The 16,310-nt window shown below is 42.9% G+C and overlaps 1 protein-coding gene across 2 annotated transcripts in view; it reads right to left on the bottom strand.

Moving 5' to 3' along the window:
• Positions 1 to 9,155, bottom strand: part of TTF2 (transcription termination factor 2) — a 39,580-nt gene extending 30,425 nt beyond the window's left edge. Inside the window, exons 1-3 of one of the 2 annotated variants that reach the window (XR_005372639.1) lie at positions 9,079 to 9,106; positions 8,897 to 8,999; positions 6,455 to 6,541 (exon numbers count right to left, since the gene is read on the bottom strand). Coding sequence is in view for 1 of the 2 variants with exons in the window: in XM_038561881.1 (XP_038417809.1) it covers positions 6,455 to 6,541; positions 8,897 to 8,999; positions 9,079 to 9,106 (218 nt within the window). In the remaining variant the exon portion in view is untranslated. Of the gene's footprint in view, positions 1 to 6,454; positions 6,542 to 8,896; positions 9,000 to 9,078 lie in introns of both variants that reach the window. The other variant, XM_038561881.1, reaches the window with a different exon arrangement.
• Positions 9,156 to 16,310: the final 7,155 nt, after the last annotated feature.

Raw genomic sequence — 16,310 nt, 5'->3', positions numbered from 1 at the left:
CTACGATGCAACTACTAAGCATCTACTATGTTCTAGACATGGCGCTAAAAATGCTTTTACTTGCATTTTTATTGAAACCAACCTGGGTGGGCTTCTCTGTTTTTAGGATATAAAGTCTGTTATGTTTATTAAATTGCAAATCAACAAAGGAAGCAATGGAAATATACTCAGAGAAAGCAAATATCAGTTCCATTATGAAGAAGAGTGTAATTTCTGCACTATATTATTTTTCAGGACATAAGTAATAAACAATACTGATGAACATGGCTAGAGGAAGCTTGACCTCTTCAATGCTTCACCAGAAGGCATATCCTCCCTTCTTACTAAAGGCTGACCGTCCAATCCAGACTTAACAATGTCAGGCACATTCACATCAGCCAGGCTGGGATTCTCTGGGGTACTAGAGTCATCCTGCCTTAGTTTGAATCCCAATCTTACTATAGAATTAGCTCTGAATCCTCAGGTACCTCATCTGACTGTGCCAGTTTCTTTTTCTGTAGAATGGCAAAAAAAAAAAAAAGTACCTACCTCCTATGATCACTGTGAAGACTACATGCATTAATACATGTAAAGAAGGTTCAGACTGAAGCATGATGCATATGAAAGGCTTGCTAAGCAATAGCAATCACTATTCCACTCTCTCTGACCATCCTTATTCCTATATCCACACTTTGGCTTACAGCCCCTAAATACTTCCTTACCTTTTATTGTATCCAAATTTTAAAGGTCATTCAAGGCCAAGCTCATGTCTCAATTCCTACACTTTCTCAGTAACTTGCACCAGCATTAACCCCTTACTGTAGGCCTTACTGTATCATAAAAACGCCTGCATTTGAACACATGCAATTTAGTGCTAATACATGCAGATCAAGCTGGGCACCAGCCTTTGTGTGCCTGACTCTGATGTCAGTGGTGTCAAAGGCCCTGAGGAGTGCAGGTTCACTTCTTGTTATATGCTCCAGCACTAGAAAAGCACAAGGCTGGATTTCTACCTCATTCTTTGTCGTTAAAACTCAAGATGGAACAAAAATGTAAATGTAAAAAAGGAAACTATAAATGTTCTGGGGAGAAAAGAGAGATGAATGGTTTTTTGTTTTGTTTTGTTACCCTAAAGGGAAGAAGGCTTTCCTATGTGTGACCTAAAGTCCTGCAGCTGAGAGGTAAAGGATTTAGTAAATCTGACCACATAAAGGTTGTAAACTTCCAGTTGTGGGAGACACCTACACCCCACGTGAGTGATGTGCCACGGCAGCTCCAGCCCGCAGCACAATGCGTGATACTCTATGGTATAAAAGCCCTACAAGATGTACTAGCTTTATTGGGAGGGTTCTTCATGGGGTAGTAGGACTTGGGGTGCTTCTGCACGGGCCTGGCTTATACCCAAATTCCTGTCGATCATCTGCCCAGAAAATCATCACTGAGCTATATCACACTGCACGCCAATTTTAGCCAAAAACCAACCACACAAGAAATCTGCTAGACATGCAAAGATTCCAGGGTTATTAAAAATAAAATATTTTGAACATCCCACAACCACCAGTTATATAAAGAACTAAAACTTGTTTTATCTAGTTACAAGATAAAAGAGTACTTCTATCCATTTTGATTCTACATCCTTGAAAGGTTGAAAAACAAAGGGGGGCGGGATAGGACAGGAGGGGAGGAAACAAGAACTCTTGCCTCATTTGAGTGGAGGAAAGAATTCTTCCTTAAGGTTGGTTTACTGAGTGGCTGTCTCTTTATTGTCCCTAAACAGAGAGCCAAGGCTGCAGGACCAAATGCTGGTGAGTGGTGCCATCTGGGGTTTAGGTTTGAGAACTGCACACAATGCGCCCACACACCAAGGTAGGAAAAATGGGCATCTTAGCCTCACCTGGGCTTACACTCCCCTCTCCCCCATTACTCTGCTGCACCTGGCTCCTAGTTGGGTTAAGCTTTAAACATACTGGAATTAAAAATCAAAGATGTAGAGTACTGGGCAGCCCCGGTGGCTCAGCGTTTGGCCCAGGGCGTGATCCTGGAGACCCGGGATCCAGTCCCACACTGGGTTCCCTGCATAGAGCCTGCTTCTCCCTCTGCCTGTGTCTCTGCCTCTCTGTCTCTCTGTGTGTCTCTCATGAATGAATAAATTAAAATCTTAAAAAAAAAAAAATGTAGAGTACTTTAAGTTCAGTTTACAGGAGGAAATGTTGTATTCCCTCCAGACAACAGGGGTTCTGGTTAAATGCCCTGTCTGCTAAGAAAGTCATCCACCAGCTTACCTAATTCTATTCAAATTTCCAGCCTGTGCTACCTATCAGGGTACTTGTTTTTAATTTATTGTGTGTTGTATAGCTGTATTTTATTTGTCTTAAAGCAACTTTTTAAATTTTTTACTTACTTTTTCATGAGAGAGAGAGAGAGAGAGAGAGAGAGAGAAGCAGAGACAGAGGGAGAAGCAGGCTCCAAGCAGGGAGCCCCCTACATGGGACTTGATCCTGGGTCTCCAGGATCACGCTCTGAGCTGAAGGCGGCGCTAAACTGCTGAGTCACCTGGGCTGCCCCTAAAGCAACTTTTAAAACTTCCAGTAAGTACCTCCTAGTGATAATGTTCTAGACTCAGGCTAAGAGAAAAACATTTGCATACTTTACTTTTCCATTTTATTTTTTTTAGAGGGGGACAGAAGAGAGGGAAAGAGAATCTTAAGTAGGCTCCATGTCTGGGAAAAGCTCAAGGTGGGGCTCAATCTCACAACCCTGAGATCACAACCTGAGCCAAAATCAAGTCAGATGCTTAACTGACCCAGCTACCCAGGCACCCCTTTACTTTTCTATTTTAAAATAATTATCAACTCTCAGCCTCATCTCCCTAGTATGAAGAATGTTCATGGTAAGTTCTCAAAATTCCATCTTCAGCTTAGACCTTTCTTTGGAGCTGCACTCCCTTTACTAGCTGGTTTCAAATACACGTAAGACATGATTGGTTCAAAGGTGTCTGTGCTGGCCACACATCCCAACCCTCTGACGATGTTACTTTTCCTTCCTTATCTTGCTTAATGGTAAAATCATCACCCATAAATCCCAACCTAACAACCATCTATGGAGCACTGACAGTGAGCCAAACACCAGACCACTGGCATCACACCCATGACCTCGCTGAATCCTCACAACCCAGGGAACACAGGACTACCAGGATCACTATTCTGACAAGAAAATGAGGGAGGAAGGTACATGCTTAAATGCCCTACCAAAAAACTGCCTTATTGATTTTTCCTTCCACACTCTAAATGCACCCAACTCCACTGTCAATGCCTCAATCCAAGCACACCTTTCACTTAGAGACTAAAATGGATGTATCTAGAATCGGCTAGACCGAGCAAGGTATGCATCCCAGCAATGTGACTCCACAACTGTGGGACCTGATTCCTCTCCTAACCTCTCAAAATGTCAGGTGCCTCATCTACCTATCACAGAAGAGTGATATGGCAGTGAGCAATACGGACTGTGCCATTTACTAGACATTTAATAGCACTTCTGTATTAGCAGTCTCCTTGCCTCTACCATCTTCCTAACTAATGCTCTTCAGAGCTCCTCTTTTATTAATGTAAATTGGACCAAAAATCCTTCAGTGGCTTCCTACAACCTAGAAGTCTTCCTGTATGGTAGAGAGCCCCCAGCAGTTTGTAAATGATTTTAGGTGTCAGGATATCCTATCTTCATGCTCTAGAGGCTTATCAGCCCCACTCACTAGCAAAAAAACAGTCAAAAAGTGAAAAACTTCAGGGTACCTGGGTTTCTCAGGTGGTTAAGCATCCAACTCTTGGTTTAGGCTCAGGTCATGATCTCAGGGTTGTGAGATTGAGCCCTGCATGGTGCTCTGTGCTCAGCAGAGTCTGCTTGAAGATTCTCTCACTCTGCCCCTACCTCCCTCAGATAAACAAATACATCTTTTTTAAAAAAAGTGAACAATTTAAAAATTCCATTTACAATAGCACCAAAAACGGTAACACTCTGTGAGGACTAAATTTAACCAAAAAGGTACAGTACTCTATAATGAAAACTATTCAACAATGCTGGAAAAGATTTTTAAAGCCATAAATACATCATGCTCATAGACTAGAAAATTAACATTAATGTCAGTTCTTCCCAAAAGGATCTATACAGACTCGGTATAATACTAACAAGGTTTTTCTAAGGGAATTTAGAAGTTGAAGCTACATTTTATATGCAGATGACTTAGAAGAGACAATCTTAAAAAAGAAGAATGTTGGAAGACTCACACTATCTTATCTGATTGTGTAAGGATAGGCAAGTAGACCAACAGAACAGGTTAGCAAGTTCAAAAATAGATTCATAACATGGCAGTAACTGATTTTTTACAAAGTGCCAAGCATTTCCATGGGGAAAGGAAAGTCTTCCAAAATGGTGGTAAGACAACTGAAAAATATTCATTCAGTAATAAAAGGAAAAATAAATGAACTATTCCTATCTCATAAGATAACCAAAATTAATCTGAAGTAGACCACAGACTAAAAAGCCACTAAGAAGGAAAAAAACAAACAAACAAACAAACAAAAAAAACAATCAAACTATAAAACCTCCAGAAGAAATCCTTGGAGAAATCTGTGATCTTGGAGCAGGCAGAGAGAAAAACATAAAGCTACAAAGGATAAAAAAAACAAACAAACAAACAAACAAACAAAAAAACGATAAACTGGACTTTATAAAAATTAAAACTGCTTTTCAAAAGAGAGTTAAGAAATTGAAAAACAAAGACTTGGAGAAAATACACATTATATATGTATTTGCCAAAGAACTTGTATAGTGAATATATAAAGAACTCTTTCTATTCAATAATAAAAAGACAACACAATTTTTAAGATAGGCAAAAACCTACCAAAGTTACATTTTAGGATTCCATTTATGTCACATTTCTGAAATGGCAAATTTCAGAAATGGAGATCAGATCTCTGGTTGCCAGAGATGAGGTGGAGGGAGTGGGAAGCACGGTGGAAGAATCCAGTGATGGAACTGTTCCTTATCTTGATTGTGCTGGTGCATACAAAAAACTACACATGATGAACTGTATAGAACTAAATCCGTACACACACACACACACACACACACACACACAAATTAGTACAAGGAAAATTAATCTCACAAATAAGATCAGTGGACTGAATCAATATCCTAATTATAATATTATATACTTTTTATATACATTTTGCAAAATGTTACTGTTAGGTAAAGTCTACAGGAGTTCTGTTTGAACTATTTCTTATAAATGCATGAGAATCTACAATTACCTCAATAAAATGTTCAATTAAAAAAATGGGCAAAGGATTTAAACAGATTTAAACTTCACCAAAGAAGATAACACGGGTGACAAATAGGGACAAGAAACTGTGATATTCACAAAATGGAAGTCAACTCAGTGGTAAAGAATTACTGATACACACTATCATATGGATGAATTTCATGGATACTGTTACATAAAAGAAGCCAGATACAAAAGGATAAATAAAAATAGTGACTGCCTGTGGTAGAAGGGAAAGAGTAACTAGAAAGGGGTCAAATGGCACTTAATGAGGTAATACTCTATATTTTGACTGAGGCTTGGTTATAAGAATGGTTATATCAATTTCTCAAACGTGACTGTTGAACACTTAAATTCTCTGCCATCTTACTGTATCCATACCTCAATTAAGAAAAATAGCAGTATGGGCAATATTCAGGTATGTAAAAATGGTGAAGATGATAGTTAAATGGCAATATTAGGGGAGAGGTAAGGGGATTGACCTAGAATATATATTCTGAGCTGCATAGAATATCATATAACGACCATCAAAAATGGCCCCTGCCTTCCTGGCCAGCCTTAATCTTCTGAAATCTCTACTCAAACACACGCTAAATTATTACCAAACCAAAGGCTTGTGATTCCTGGTCACTTCATAACTCTAAACCCTATGCAGGGTATGGATCTGTTAAAAATGACCTCTTTCTTAACCCTAGTGAATTCCTTCTTATCTTTCAATACTCATGACAAATATCACCTGCTACCTACGTAGATTTCCCTGCCTTACCTGAGTTTTCATAAAAAAAGGGAAACTAACATTTATTGAGTGCTTAACATACTTTAGACATTTTTAGACTTATTTCTTCATCCTATTACTAGAAAAATTGACAAGTCACTGCAAGTTAATGACTGCTGGTGGGCTGATGTTATTGGCTACTTAAGAGCTGGAGACTGAAGAAGGAAGAACAGTTGATCTGGAAATTAATCAGATTCTCAGATCAACCAGCTACTTAGCAGTGAGGGAGCAAGGGCTCAGATGACATTCAATACAGACAGAAATACTCTTTGTTAACAATGATTTTTTACAGAATACTCAATCCTAGGAAAACACACCTGGCTGTAACTCTTCCAGGTAAAGAAAGAAGTAAATACATTTAGATGTTCCTTTTGGACACTTACCTATACTCTTCTTTGCCCGGGGGTAGAAGCAAACCCTGAAGCCCTACCACACAGTCCTCATGCAACAAACAATGAGAAACAGGAATACTAGAGGGAGGGGAAAAAGAAATTTTGCTTTAGTAAACAACAGAAATTAACGTTCCAAAATTAAATCCAGACTCTGGGTTTTATTATTATTTTATTTATTTATTAAACTGTGAGAGAGAGAGCGCGCGCGCATGTGCACAAGTGGGGCGGGGGGCAGGGGGCACATAGTGGGAGGAAAAGAATCTCCAGCATATTCCACACCTAGTATGGAGCCTGACCCAGGGCTTGATCGTACCACCCTAAGATCATGACCTGAGCTGAAACTAAGAGTCCACCCAGGCATCCCTGAACTATGGGTTTTAAACATAATAGTGCATATATGACTTCCACTGGGTTTGTAAATCCCAAACATTGTTAGGTCTATGTACATTCCTCTGGGGAAAAGGTCTGGAGCTTTCATTTTTTTTCCCACTCCCCCAAAGACAGGATGACAGAGATACATCTTTTTCCTGATGACTCAAAAGCTCAAAACTGTCCTGTGTTCTACAAACTCTGTTGCAAACCCCCCCACCCAGGAACAGCTGAAATACGTAAGACTGGCTGCAAACTTTCCCTAGGTTTTTTCCATCATCCCTTTTCCTACAATCTGTTCAGAAGCAGGCTCTCCTAACCTGCCTCATGCCTGGCATGTTTTTTAACTCCTCATTTCCCAACTTATTATAAGAGAACGTATGTGTAACATTTGAGGATACAGAGTTTTGAGTGAAGGCCTAAAGTACTTTCATATGACCTATGGCACTTGTTTCTTCCTTTGTCTTGCTTATATTGACCAAATAGGTCAAGGTTATCAAATAACTGTCATCAAGTCAAATATTATGTTGTACTACTTTGGCAGCAGGGCCTTTGTATACATGGTACTATATATAAAAGTTTGTCTTTTTTTTTTTTTTTAAAGATTTTATTTTTAAACTCTACACCCGAAGTGGGGCTCGAACTCACAACCCTGAGATCGAGAGCTGCATGTTCCACCAACTGAGCCAGCAAGGTGCCCCAAAGGTATGTTTCTTTTAACGTAAAACTGAGTCTTAAGCTACCATTAATGCTTAATTCCTACAAATATGAACATGCTTCCATGTTTCACGAAACTTGAGCTAGGTACAGAACCTAAGAAACTCAGTTTAGAAATTAGAAATAAACAGTAAACCCTGAGAACTTATCCAGCTTGTCCCTTCTATCTAAGATTTGACATTGCTTTTCTCAAAATTGTTTCGGATTTAACCAAGCTGGAGCCCGGTAATTTCTCTCGAATAAAACAACTTATTAGAAGGCTAAGAATGCGTTTTCTCTAAAAATTTATTTGCCAAAACTGAAAAAGCATACAAATTCCTTCACTTAGTTTCAAAGCAAATCATGTAACGGAAACACAATATACATGTCAAAAAATACTTTATTTTCTAGTTTTCTAGTATTGGTATCTACTTTGTGCCTTACATCCGATGGAGAAAGCTTATGTTTCTCTACCCAATTTAGAGAGCAGGAAAAATGTTTCATGTGACAGTTTAAAAATTCACCTTATTAACACTTTTATGAGAATAGTATTAACTATTCTAATAGTTAATATATATAATTAACTATTCTAATAGTATTAACTTTTCTCACTTTAAGAAGATGCTTAACATTTCTGGGTCTCCGCTTCCAGTTTTGTAAAACCAGAATGCTGAATCAGATACCTGATTGTCCTTGAGCAGTTAGCTTGTTTCTTTGGATTATCAATCTCACCCCTTAAATGAGAGAACCTTTTTTTTTTTTTTTTCCCTTGTTTTCCTGAGAGCGCGCGCACCTGAGGGCACACATGTGGGGAGCAGCGGGAGAGGAGAGAGAGAATCCCAAGCAGGCTGCATGCCCAGCACAAGCAGCATGCAGGGCAGGGCTCAATCTCACAACCCTGAGATCAAGAGCCGCATGCTTAACTGGCTGAGCCCCCAGGTGACCCCAGAGAATCCCATTCCAGAAGGCAGCTGGTAATCTGACCTGGCCTGAAAGTAGCGCAAAACAGAGACCAATCCCTGTGTACTAGGCCTGCAAGCTGCCACTCGGCAGGGAGACGCAACACCCCAGCAGAGGCCTGACAAGTGCAAGGAAACCCAGAGCTGGAAAGGACCGCGAGGTTCCCGAGGCAGGCGACGCTCCCTCCGTTTCACAGGCGGGGGAATGGAGGCCAGAGACGGGGACAAGCTGCCCAGGGCCACACAGCAAGCAGGCAGGTGCGCCTCCCGAACGGACCACGCCGCCCTGGGATCCAACTACTTGGAGGCCCTGGCTGCACAGCCCAGGTCCCCACCTCCCCCAGGGCCTGCGGCGCCGGGCGGAGGGGCCGGGCGGGCGGGCGGGCGGGAGGCCCAGCCCGAGACTTACGCGGCCGCCAGCACGAAGCGGCAGGCGTCGGCCGGGCACACGTAGAAGCTCTTGCCTTTATTCGGGCCATCGCGGACGCCGGTCTTGAGAAGGCAGGCGACCCCTAAGGAGAGCAAGGCGACCACGGTTACGCCGCGCTAGGCGGGCACACCCCGGGGAGCCTCCGAGGACCCCGACCTCACCGTGCTCGGGGCACTCCACCGCTTCCATGCGCGCTTCGGCCTCCCCCGCCGCGGAGCCCCGCCCCAACGCCTGCTTCCGCCTTTGACTCCGCCCTCCCCGCGCAGGAGCCAATCAGCATCCGCCTTCTGCAGGCTCGACCCCCCCCCCCCCATAAGCCACCGCGCGGGCCTCGCTCCGCCGCCTCCGCGGGAAGCGCCGGGTTTAAACGCGGGGGCGTGGCTGAGGCCGGCGGGACCTCTCGGAGGGCGGCGGGGCTGCTCGGGAGGGGGGCCGGGGGAGGCCGGGTCTGTAGTGGAGCCCGAGGGGCGCCCCTAGAGGGAGCGCGCGTCCGGGAAGGCGCCCGGAGCTTGGCGGTGGTGTCGGAGCCGGAGCCGGAGCCGGGGCGTGAGCTGGGTCCCTGGGGAGGGGAGGGGAGGGGAGGGGCTGTGCCGGTGCAGGGCGGGGGCTCCCGGGCGCGCCCCTGGGAGCTGCGCGGTGAGCCCAGAAGCCTGGGGGCGAGCAGGCAAGAAGAGTAATGCAGGGGACCCCCCGCCCGCAGCTTTCGGCTCCGCAGAGTCCTCGCACATCCTCGTCTCTGGACTCCGCCTGCCGAGATGGGCAGCGTTACGGGGGGGGGGGGGGGGGGGCCGAGGTCCGGAGAAATAGGAGTGACTCAGCCAAGGTCACGGAATTAGTGGGCGCCCCGTGGACCGACGGGTGCCCGGGGGGCCGCGCACCTGCTGCTTTGCGAGCGCCGACTGTTCCCCAGGCCCCCTTCGTGCAGCAGCCCTGGCTCACGAAGGCTGAAATTAAAAAGAAAGGGGGTCGTATTTGAAATGGCGATCAGAGCTATTCGCAAAAAGAGAGGAGCAGGAATCAGAGATGTATTGCAATAGAGATGGATTCATATCACAGCTCTTGAGGACCATATGCCCGGACATATGGTGTGGCACGTGCAGCGGTTCTTATGGGACAGTAGGACAGGAAATCTGTGATGCCTAGGAAAGCCGGGTTATATGATAAATGTGAAGGGGAGGATGGGAGGCAGGGGCTTCACAGCAGGGGAGACAAACGTGAGGTATCATTATTAATTAAAGAAGTTATTAAACTTACTAAATAGCTTTTTGTTTGCCCAGTGTGAACGAGGCGCCAGAGAAATATAAAATCCATTGATTCACAGCACAAAGTTTGAAACAATTATTCTAACCACAAGGAACTTAGTATGCGAAGGAGGCTGGATTAGCACACGTTGAACACTTAAATAACAAACAGTATTTAAATGTCAAGATAAGTGGAGTTAGTCAACTCTGTAAGGGAGGCTAGATATAAAGATGTTTTTGGACCCAAAGTTTTGGACCCTAGTTTATGATGGGGGAACAGGGCTAGCTAGCTGAGGACAGAGCACAGCGGAAATCCCACAAACGCCCCCCCACCCAGGATCGGATACCTGTGACATTCTTCTGGAAGTTTCCAATTAATGTTGGTGCCTTGCGAGAGGGAAAAGCAATCTTTAACTTGACAATGGCAAGGCCTCCAGTATCTTGTAGGTCCTCCATAGTGTATGAAAATCCTTTTGGAATCTCCCTTTTGCTTACATCCCCCAACTCCTAGGTATATAATCAGCCACCCACCTCTCACAGGCCGGGGGCAGCAGCTCTTCCTGCCTACCCCCACCCCCCACCCACACACACACACCCACACCTCCCGCCCTGGGTCCTGTCCCCATGTTTTAATAAAACTACCACTTTGCACCAAAGACGTCTGAAGAATTCTTCCTTGGTTCTTGGCTCCAGACCTCACCTATACATAACCACCTGTCTGAAACACCTATAAACTTAGAGATAAGGCAAGAACAAAAAAAAAAAACAAATAAATAGAGGCATTTTTATTATACCCAGATTATAATTCTTGCATTGAGAGATTTTTGTGTACATATCTAAGAGATGCTATATTGGGGAAAGTAGACTGAAGTACTGGATCTGCAGGATGAGGACCATGGTAATTTATTTCTTGAATAAATAAGCCTTTTGAAACAGATAAGGCAGCATCATGGCCTCTTAAATATCCTATTAAAGAAGAAGCTCTTCCTCTGCAGGATCTAAGGCAGTGTCTCAGGTCCAACCCCACTTAAGTGTGCAGCCAAATTACAGAAAGGGAGGATATTCTTCCATAAATTTGGGATATGCCAGATCAAAATGTTCAAGCTCCAGGCGGTTTATCCCACCTACCCATATTTATAAGAGTGAGAAAACAAATAAGGGTGTCCTTGGGTGAAAGGTGGCCATAATATTGGCATAGACTGTAATGAATTACATAATATACACTTTCTGAAATATACAAATACGTTAGCGTATGTGTATTAACTTTTATTCTTAATTTATATGCTTAATTTATATTCTAATTAGTTTGCAGACCCCTGGAGAGAATGTGTTTCATTGACCTCTATTTTGAGTAAATTTGAGAGTTTTAGTTTGTTTCCTCTTAATGCTTGATTTATTCAAAAGGAATGCCTAGACCAGTTTCTAGAGCTAGACGGTTTAAATCCGCAGGTCAATGATCTAGTAAATTCTTTCCCTGTGGGGATGGTCAAATGCAAAGTACATGATGCAATTGTTCTAAAACTGAATTGTGTTAATGGCTGCATAACTGTGTACATTTACTGAGACTCAAGACAATTATATGTGTTAGGGAATTCTATGGTATCTAAATTATCCCTCAATAAAGCTGTTAAAAACAAACAAAAAGCTTAATGTATAAGTAATGCCAAAACATCTGTCTGGAAAATAAAAGCTAAGATCATTTCGATATTTTGATATCCTAAGGAAACATAAAGGGAGAAGAAGTAAAATAGTAGAAACTTGTTACTTTCAGATAGCGCGGCTTCTTATGCAGACTGGTTCTCTGATCTATGGAATAAAATTTCAAGTGATGCAAACACTCATCTGAATTCCTGGGAAAATTCCGTTTCCTCTGTCAGCATTGTGCTGCCTGGCTGATGTTAAACACATCAGGGACCTGTGAGATGCTGGCAATGGGAGGCTCAGCCAGAACAGTCACCCCTTGACGTCCTTGTCACTCTCTGTAACGTTTAAAAATAATCAGTGAGGGGCGCCGGGGGGGGGGGGGGGGGGCTCAGTGGCTTCGACTCAGGTTATAGATCTCAGGGTCCTGGGATGGAGTCCTGAATCCCATGTCCTCGGGCTCCCTGCTCAGCGGAGAATCTGCTTCTCCCTTTCCCTCTGCTTCCTCCCCTGCTCACACTCTGTCTCTCTCTCAAATAAATAGATACAATCTTAAATAATCAATGATTCCAAATTATTTGTTTTTTTTTTTATTCCAAGTTATTTGTAAAATTCTAGTTTCTGTGCAGTCTTTGGCTTTACTCATTATTTTAACAATTAAATTGTTCAGATGTGTTTTTCCAATTCTAAGAAACATATTTTATTTTCTAAACTTATATCTTTCTGGGTTTTTACTTATTGTTTTGGAGGTGGAGTGGGGAGAAGTAACTACTTTGAAATGTCAAAGGATTTTGACAAAGGATTTTGCCCAGGAGGCACATGATTACTGGAGGAAACTATCACAGCCTATGCTTTCTGAAGTGTATTCTGAGATAAGTGCTTTTACATGCATTTTCACACTTGGTTCTCGAACCCACCTTGGCAGTGGGTATTCCTTTATCCTCATTTTGAAGAGTAGGATACCAAAGTTGAGAGTAGTTAGGAACTTACCCCAATGCCATGCTCCTGCCATCTCACAGAGCCTCTACTTGAACTTTGGGACCAGATAGGGCCCACAGATTAATCTTGTTCGGGCTCAAAGTCACAAAGCTGACACCAGGCAGATTGGGGGCTGGAAGCTATTTTCTGAGATTCCCAATCCAGTTCTTGCCACTACAGTATTTTTATGAAGCAAAAATTATTCAGTGATTCATTCAGATATTTAACCTACACATAGCCAAGCATTCAGGTATTTGTGGTATGCAGACAAGGCTCAACAAATCCAAGATTAAAAAAAGCAAACCAAGTTGTGCCATTTTATAAATGATCACAAGGTGGCAGCACATGAACATGAAAAAACCAAACACGAGCCCGCAGTTTCATTCTTTTTGTTTCAGGATCCGTAATGGTAACAATTTCTTTTCATATTGTGCCTTTCAAAGATATGACCATTTTAAACTCATCCTTTGACAAAGACACAGTCAGGATGATATTATGTTAAGCCCAGAGACTTTACAAGTAGGTCCCAAATTTCCCTGGTCTTCAAATATTGTTCCCCACATGGTTCAAAGCACCCCTTCTTCATCTACCTTTTTTTTTTTTTTTTTTTGGTAAGGGTACAATTCAGTATTTTTTAAATAAACGTATAAAGTTGTGCAATCATCACCATAATCTAGCTTTAGGACGTCTCTATCACCCCAGAACTTCTCTCAAACCTGTGTATAATAATACTAATATCCCCAGTGCCAAGCGACCACTTATCTGTCTTAATAAATTTGCCTTTTCTGGACATTTCATGTAAATGGAATAGACAGCATGTAATCTACAGCCTCTATCTTCATGTGGCAAGATGCTTTTGAGGTCCCTTCATTTTGTAGCATGTATCCATCTTTTATCCTTTTTATTGCACTAGAGGGGAGAGTATTCCAACGTATTCATTCATCAGCTGATAAACGTTTGAGTTGTTTTCCCTTTGGTGTTATGAGGAATGATGTTGTTATGAACATTAACAAGTGTTTGTATGGATATTTGTTTTCATTCCTCTCAGGTACACACCTATGAGTAGAATTTCTGGTTGTGTAGTAAATTTAGGTTTCACTTTTTAAGAAATTGCCAGACTGTTTTCCAAAGTGGCTGAACCATTTTATTTTTTTAGAAGCCAGGATCTGAAGGTTCCAGCCCCTGCACATCCTCACCAACACTTGTTATTGTCTGCTTTTTTTTTTTTTTTTTTTTTTTTTTTTTTTTTATGATAGTCACTCTCCTACTTGTGAAGTGGTTTCTCCTTTGGGTTTTAATTTGAATTTCCTAATGAATTTTGATGTTGAGCTCCTTTTCATGTGCTTATTAGCCATCACCTTCCTCTTTTTCGATTTTTTTTTAAGATTTTATTTATTTATTAATGAGAGACACAAAGAGAGGCAGAGACACAGGCAGAAGGAGAAGCAGGCTCCTTGCGGGGAGCCATATGTGGGACTCAATCCCAGGACCCTGGGATCAGGCCCTGAGTCGAAGGCAGACGCTCAAGGAGTGAGCCACCCAGGTGCCCCTTTTCAATGGTTTTGAAAGGCTTTTCCTTTGTTCCTTTCCTTTGAATGGAACTTCAACTAAAACTTAAGTAAAAATGACATCAATTGTTATTAATCCAAGGAGATCAAAGAAAGAGTAATGGTTTGTATAACGTTAAGTAACAAACTTGTATACATACTATGATCCGGGTCACGTGAAAAATATTTAACTACCAAAGTATTAACTTTTTTTTAGAGAGAGGAGAACCCCTCAGTGTGTGGGATGCCTGGAGGGGCAGAGGGAGAGGGAGAGAGAGAATCTTAAGCAGGCTCCATGGGGCTAGCCCAGGATTACATGAGAGGCTCCATACAGGGCTTGAAGTGGGGTGAGGGGGGCCAGTGCTGGATCTCGGGACCTTGAGATCATGACCTGAGCCAAAACCAAGGGTCAGATGCTTAACCGACTGAGCCACCCAGGTGCCCCACAAGAAACTATTAACTTCTAAGACTAATACACTGTTGAGTTCCATTCCTATGGCTCTGAGAGGTTGGGTTGGGAGATGGGTGCAATTCTTACTTTGTGCAACTCACATGTGTTACTCCTTTGATTGAAAAAAAAAATCCAGATGTCTTTACATTAAGAGCAGATGCATAAGAAAAAATAAGGAAGGAATGACCCAAACAATAATCATGCTTATTTAAGATGGCAGGATTATTGGCAGCTCTTTTCTTTTTTTCCCCATTTTTCTGTACAGTGTGCAATGCTGCTAGCCTGTTGGTGGAAAAACAGCTGGAGAACCCATATCTCCACACCTCTACCACAGCACCTCTTAAACTCCTTCACTTCTTGGGGGATCTCTGGGTGGCTCAGTGGTTTAGCGCCTGCCTTCAGCCCAGGGCATGATCCTGGGATCCTAGGATCGAGTCCCATGTCAGGCTCCCTGCCTGGGGCCTGCTTCTCCCTCTGCTTGTGTCTCTGCCTCTCTCTCTCTCCGTGTCTCTCATGAATAAATAAATACAACCTTTAAAATAAAATAACATAAACTCCTTCGCTTCTCAATCCAGCTATTTAACCCTGATCTTCCTATCATTCATTCTTCCTTTTATTTTCTTTTTTCCTCCTGTCCACTTTTTGGTATGTCATTCCAAACCTTATAGCAAGAATACCTTTTCCCCTTTTTTCCTTAATTCTATACTAGTTATTTTGCTTAATTCTGACCTTATCGTCTACCCAAATTCCAAATATCATTGGAAAGCAAGGACCCTTCTCATTCATTCCCTAAAGCCCTTGCCTTTTTGGAGTTCCAGATGCCCTAGTCTCAGGACCTCGGTGACCATGTGCACGTGCTCTGGTGTCATGCTGAATTGAATTTCCTCAGGAGTAACAAATGTCACTAGGGAAGATCCCAGGTTCTCAAGTGGAAAATGGAGAATCCACTCCAAAGACTTTTGCTGTGAGCCTCCCTAGGTGCTGGGATCTTTGGGCTTGGCTGAGCAAACTCCAGCAGATTTCAGGCTAGCTCCCCTTCCATTTCCTTGCCGAGTTAACCTAGGAGCTGGAGCAGAACAGCCTCTGTCTGTTAGAATGGTCTTCCAGAACTCACTAATCTTTTATTTTATTTTTTTAAGGTTTTTTTTTTTAAGGCTTTATTTATTTATTCATAAGAGATACACAGAGAGAGGCAGAGATACAGCCAAAGGGAGAAGCTGATGCAGGACTCAATCCCAGGACCCTGGGATCACACCCTGAGCCAAAGGCAGATGCTCACCCACTGAGCCACCCAGGTGCCCCACTCACTAACCTTTTAAAAACATGAATCAGATTCTGCTACTCTTTGCTGACAATGCTTTGGTGGCTCTCCACTGAACTTCGAGAAACGTTGAAATCCTCATCCTGGCTCATGCTGGGGAGGTGGGGGGCGGGGGGAGGCTGCCCATGTGACCTTGACCCTGTCTGGTTCTCTCTCTCACCTTCTGCACTGTCCTCCCCGCCCCTGTGTGCCCTCCATCCTGACCTGCTCTCCT

Source organism: Canis lupus, chromosome 17 (genome assembly GCF_011100685.1).
Source record: "Canis lupus familiaris isolate Mischka breed German Shepherd chromosome 17, alternate assembly UU_Cfam_GSD_1.0, whole genome shotgun sequence".
In the NCBI taxonomy this organism is placed as follows: domain Eukaryota; kingdom Metazoa; phylum Chordata; class Mammalia; order Carnivora; family Canidae; genus Canis; species Canis lupus.
Note: the sequence above shows the minus strand (reverse complement) of the source record. Positions and strands in the feature narration are given on the sequence as shown.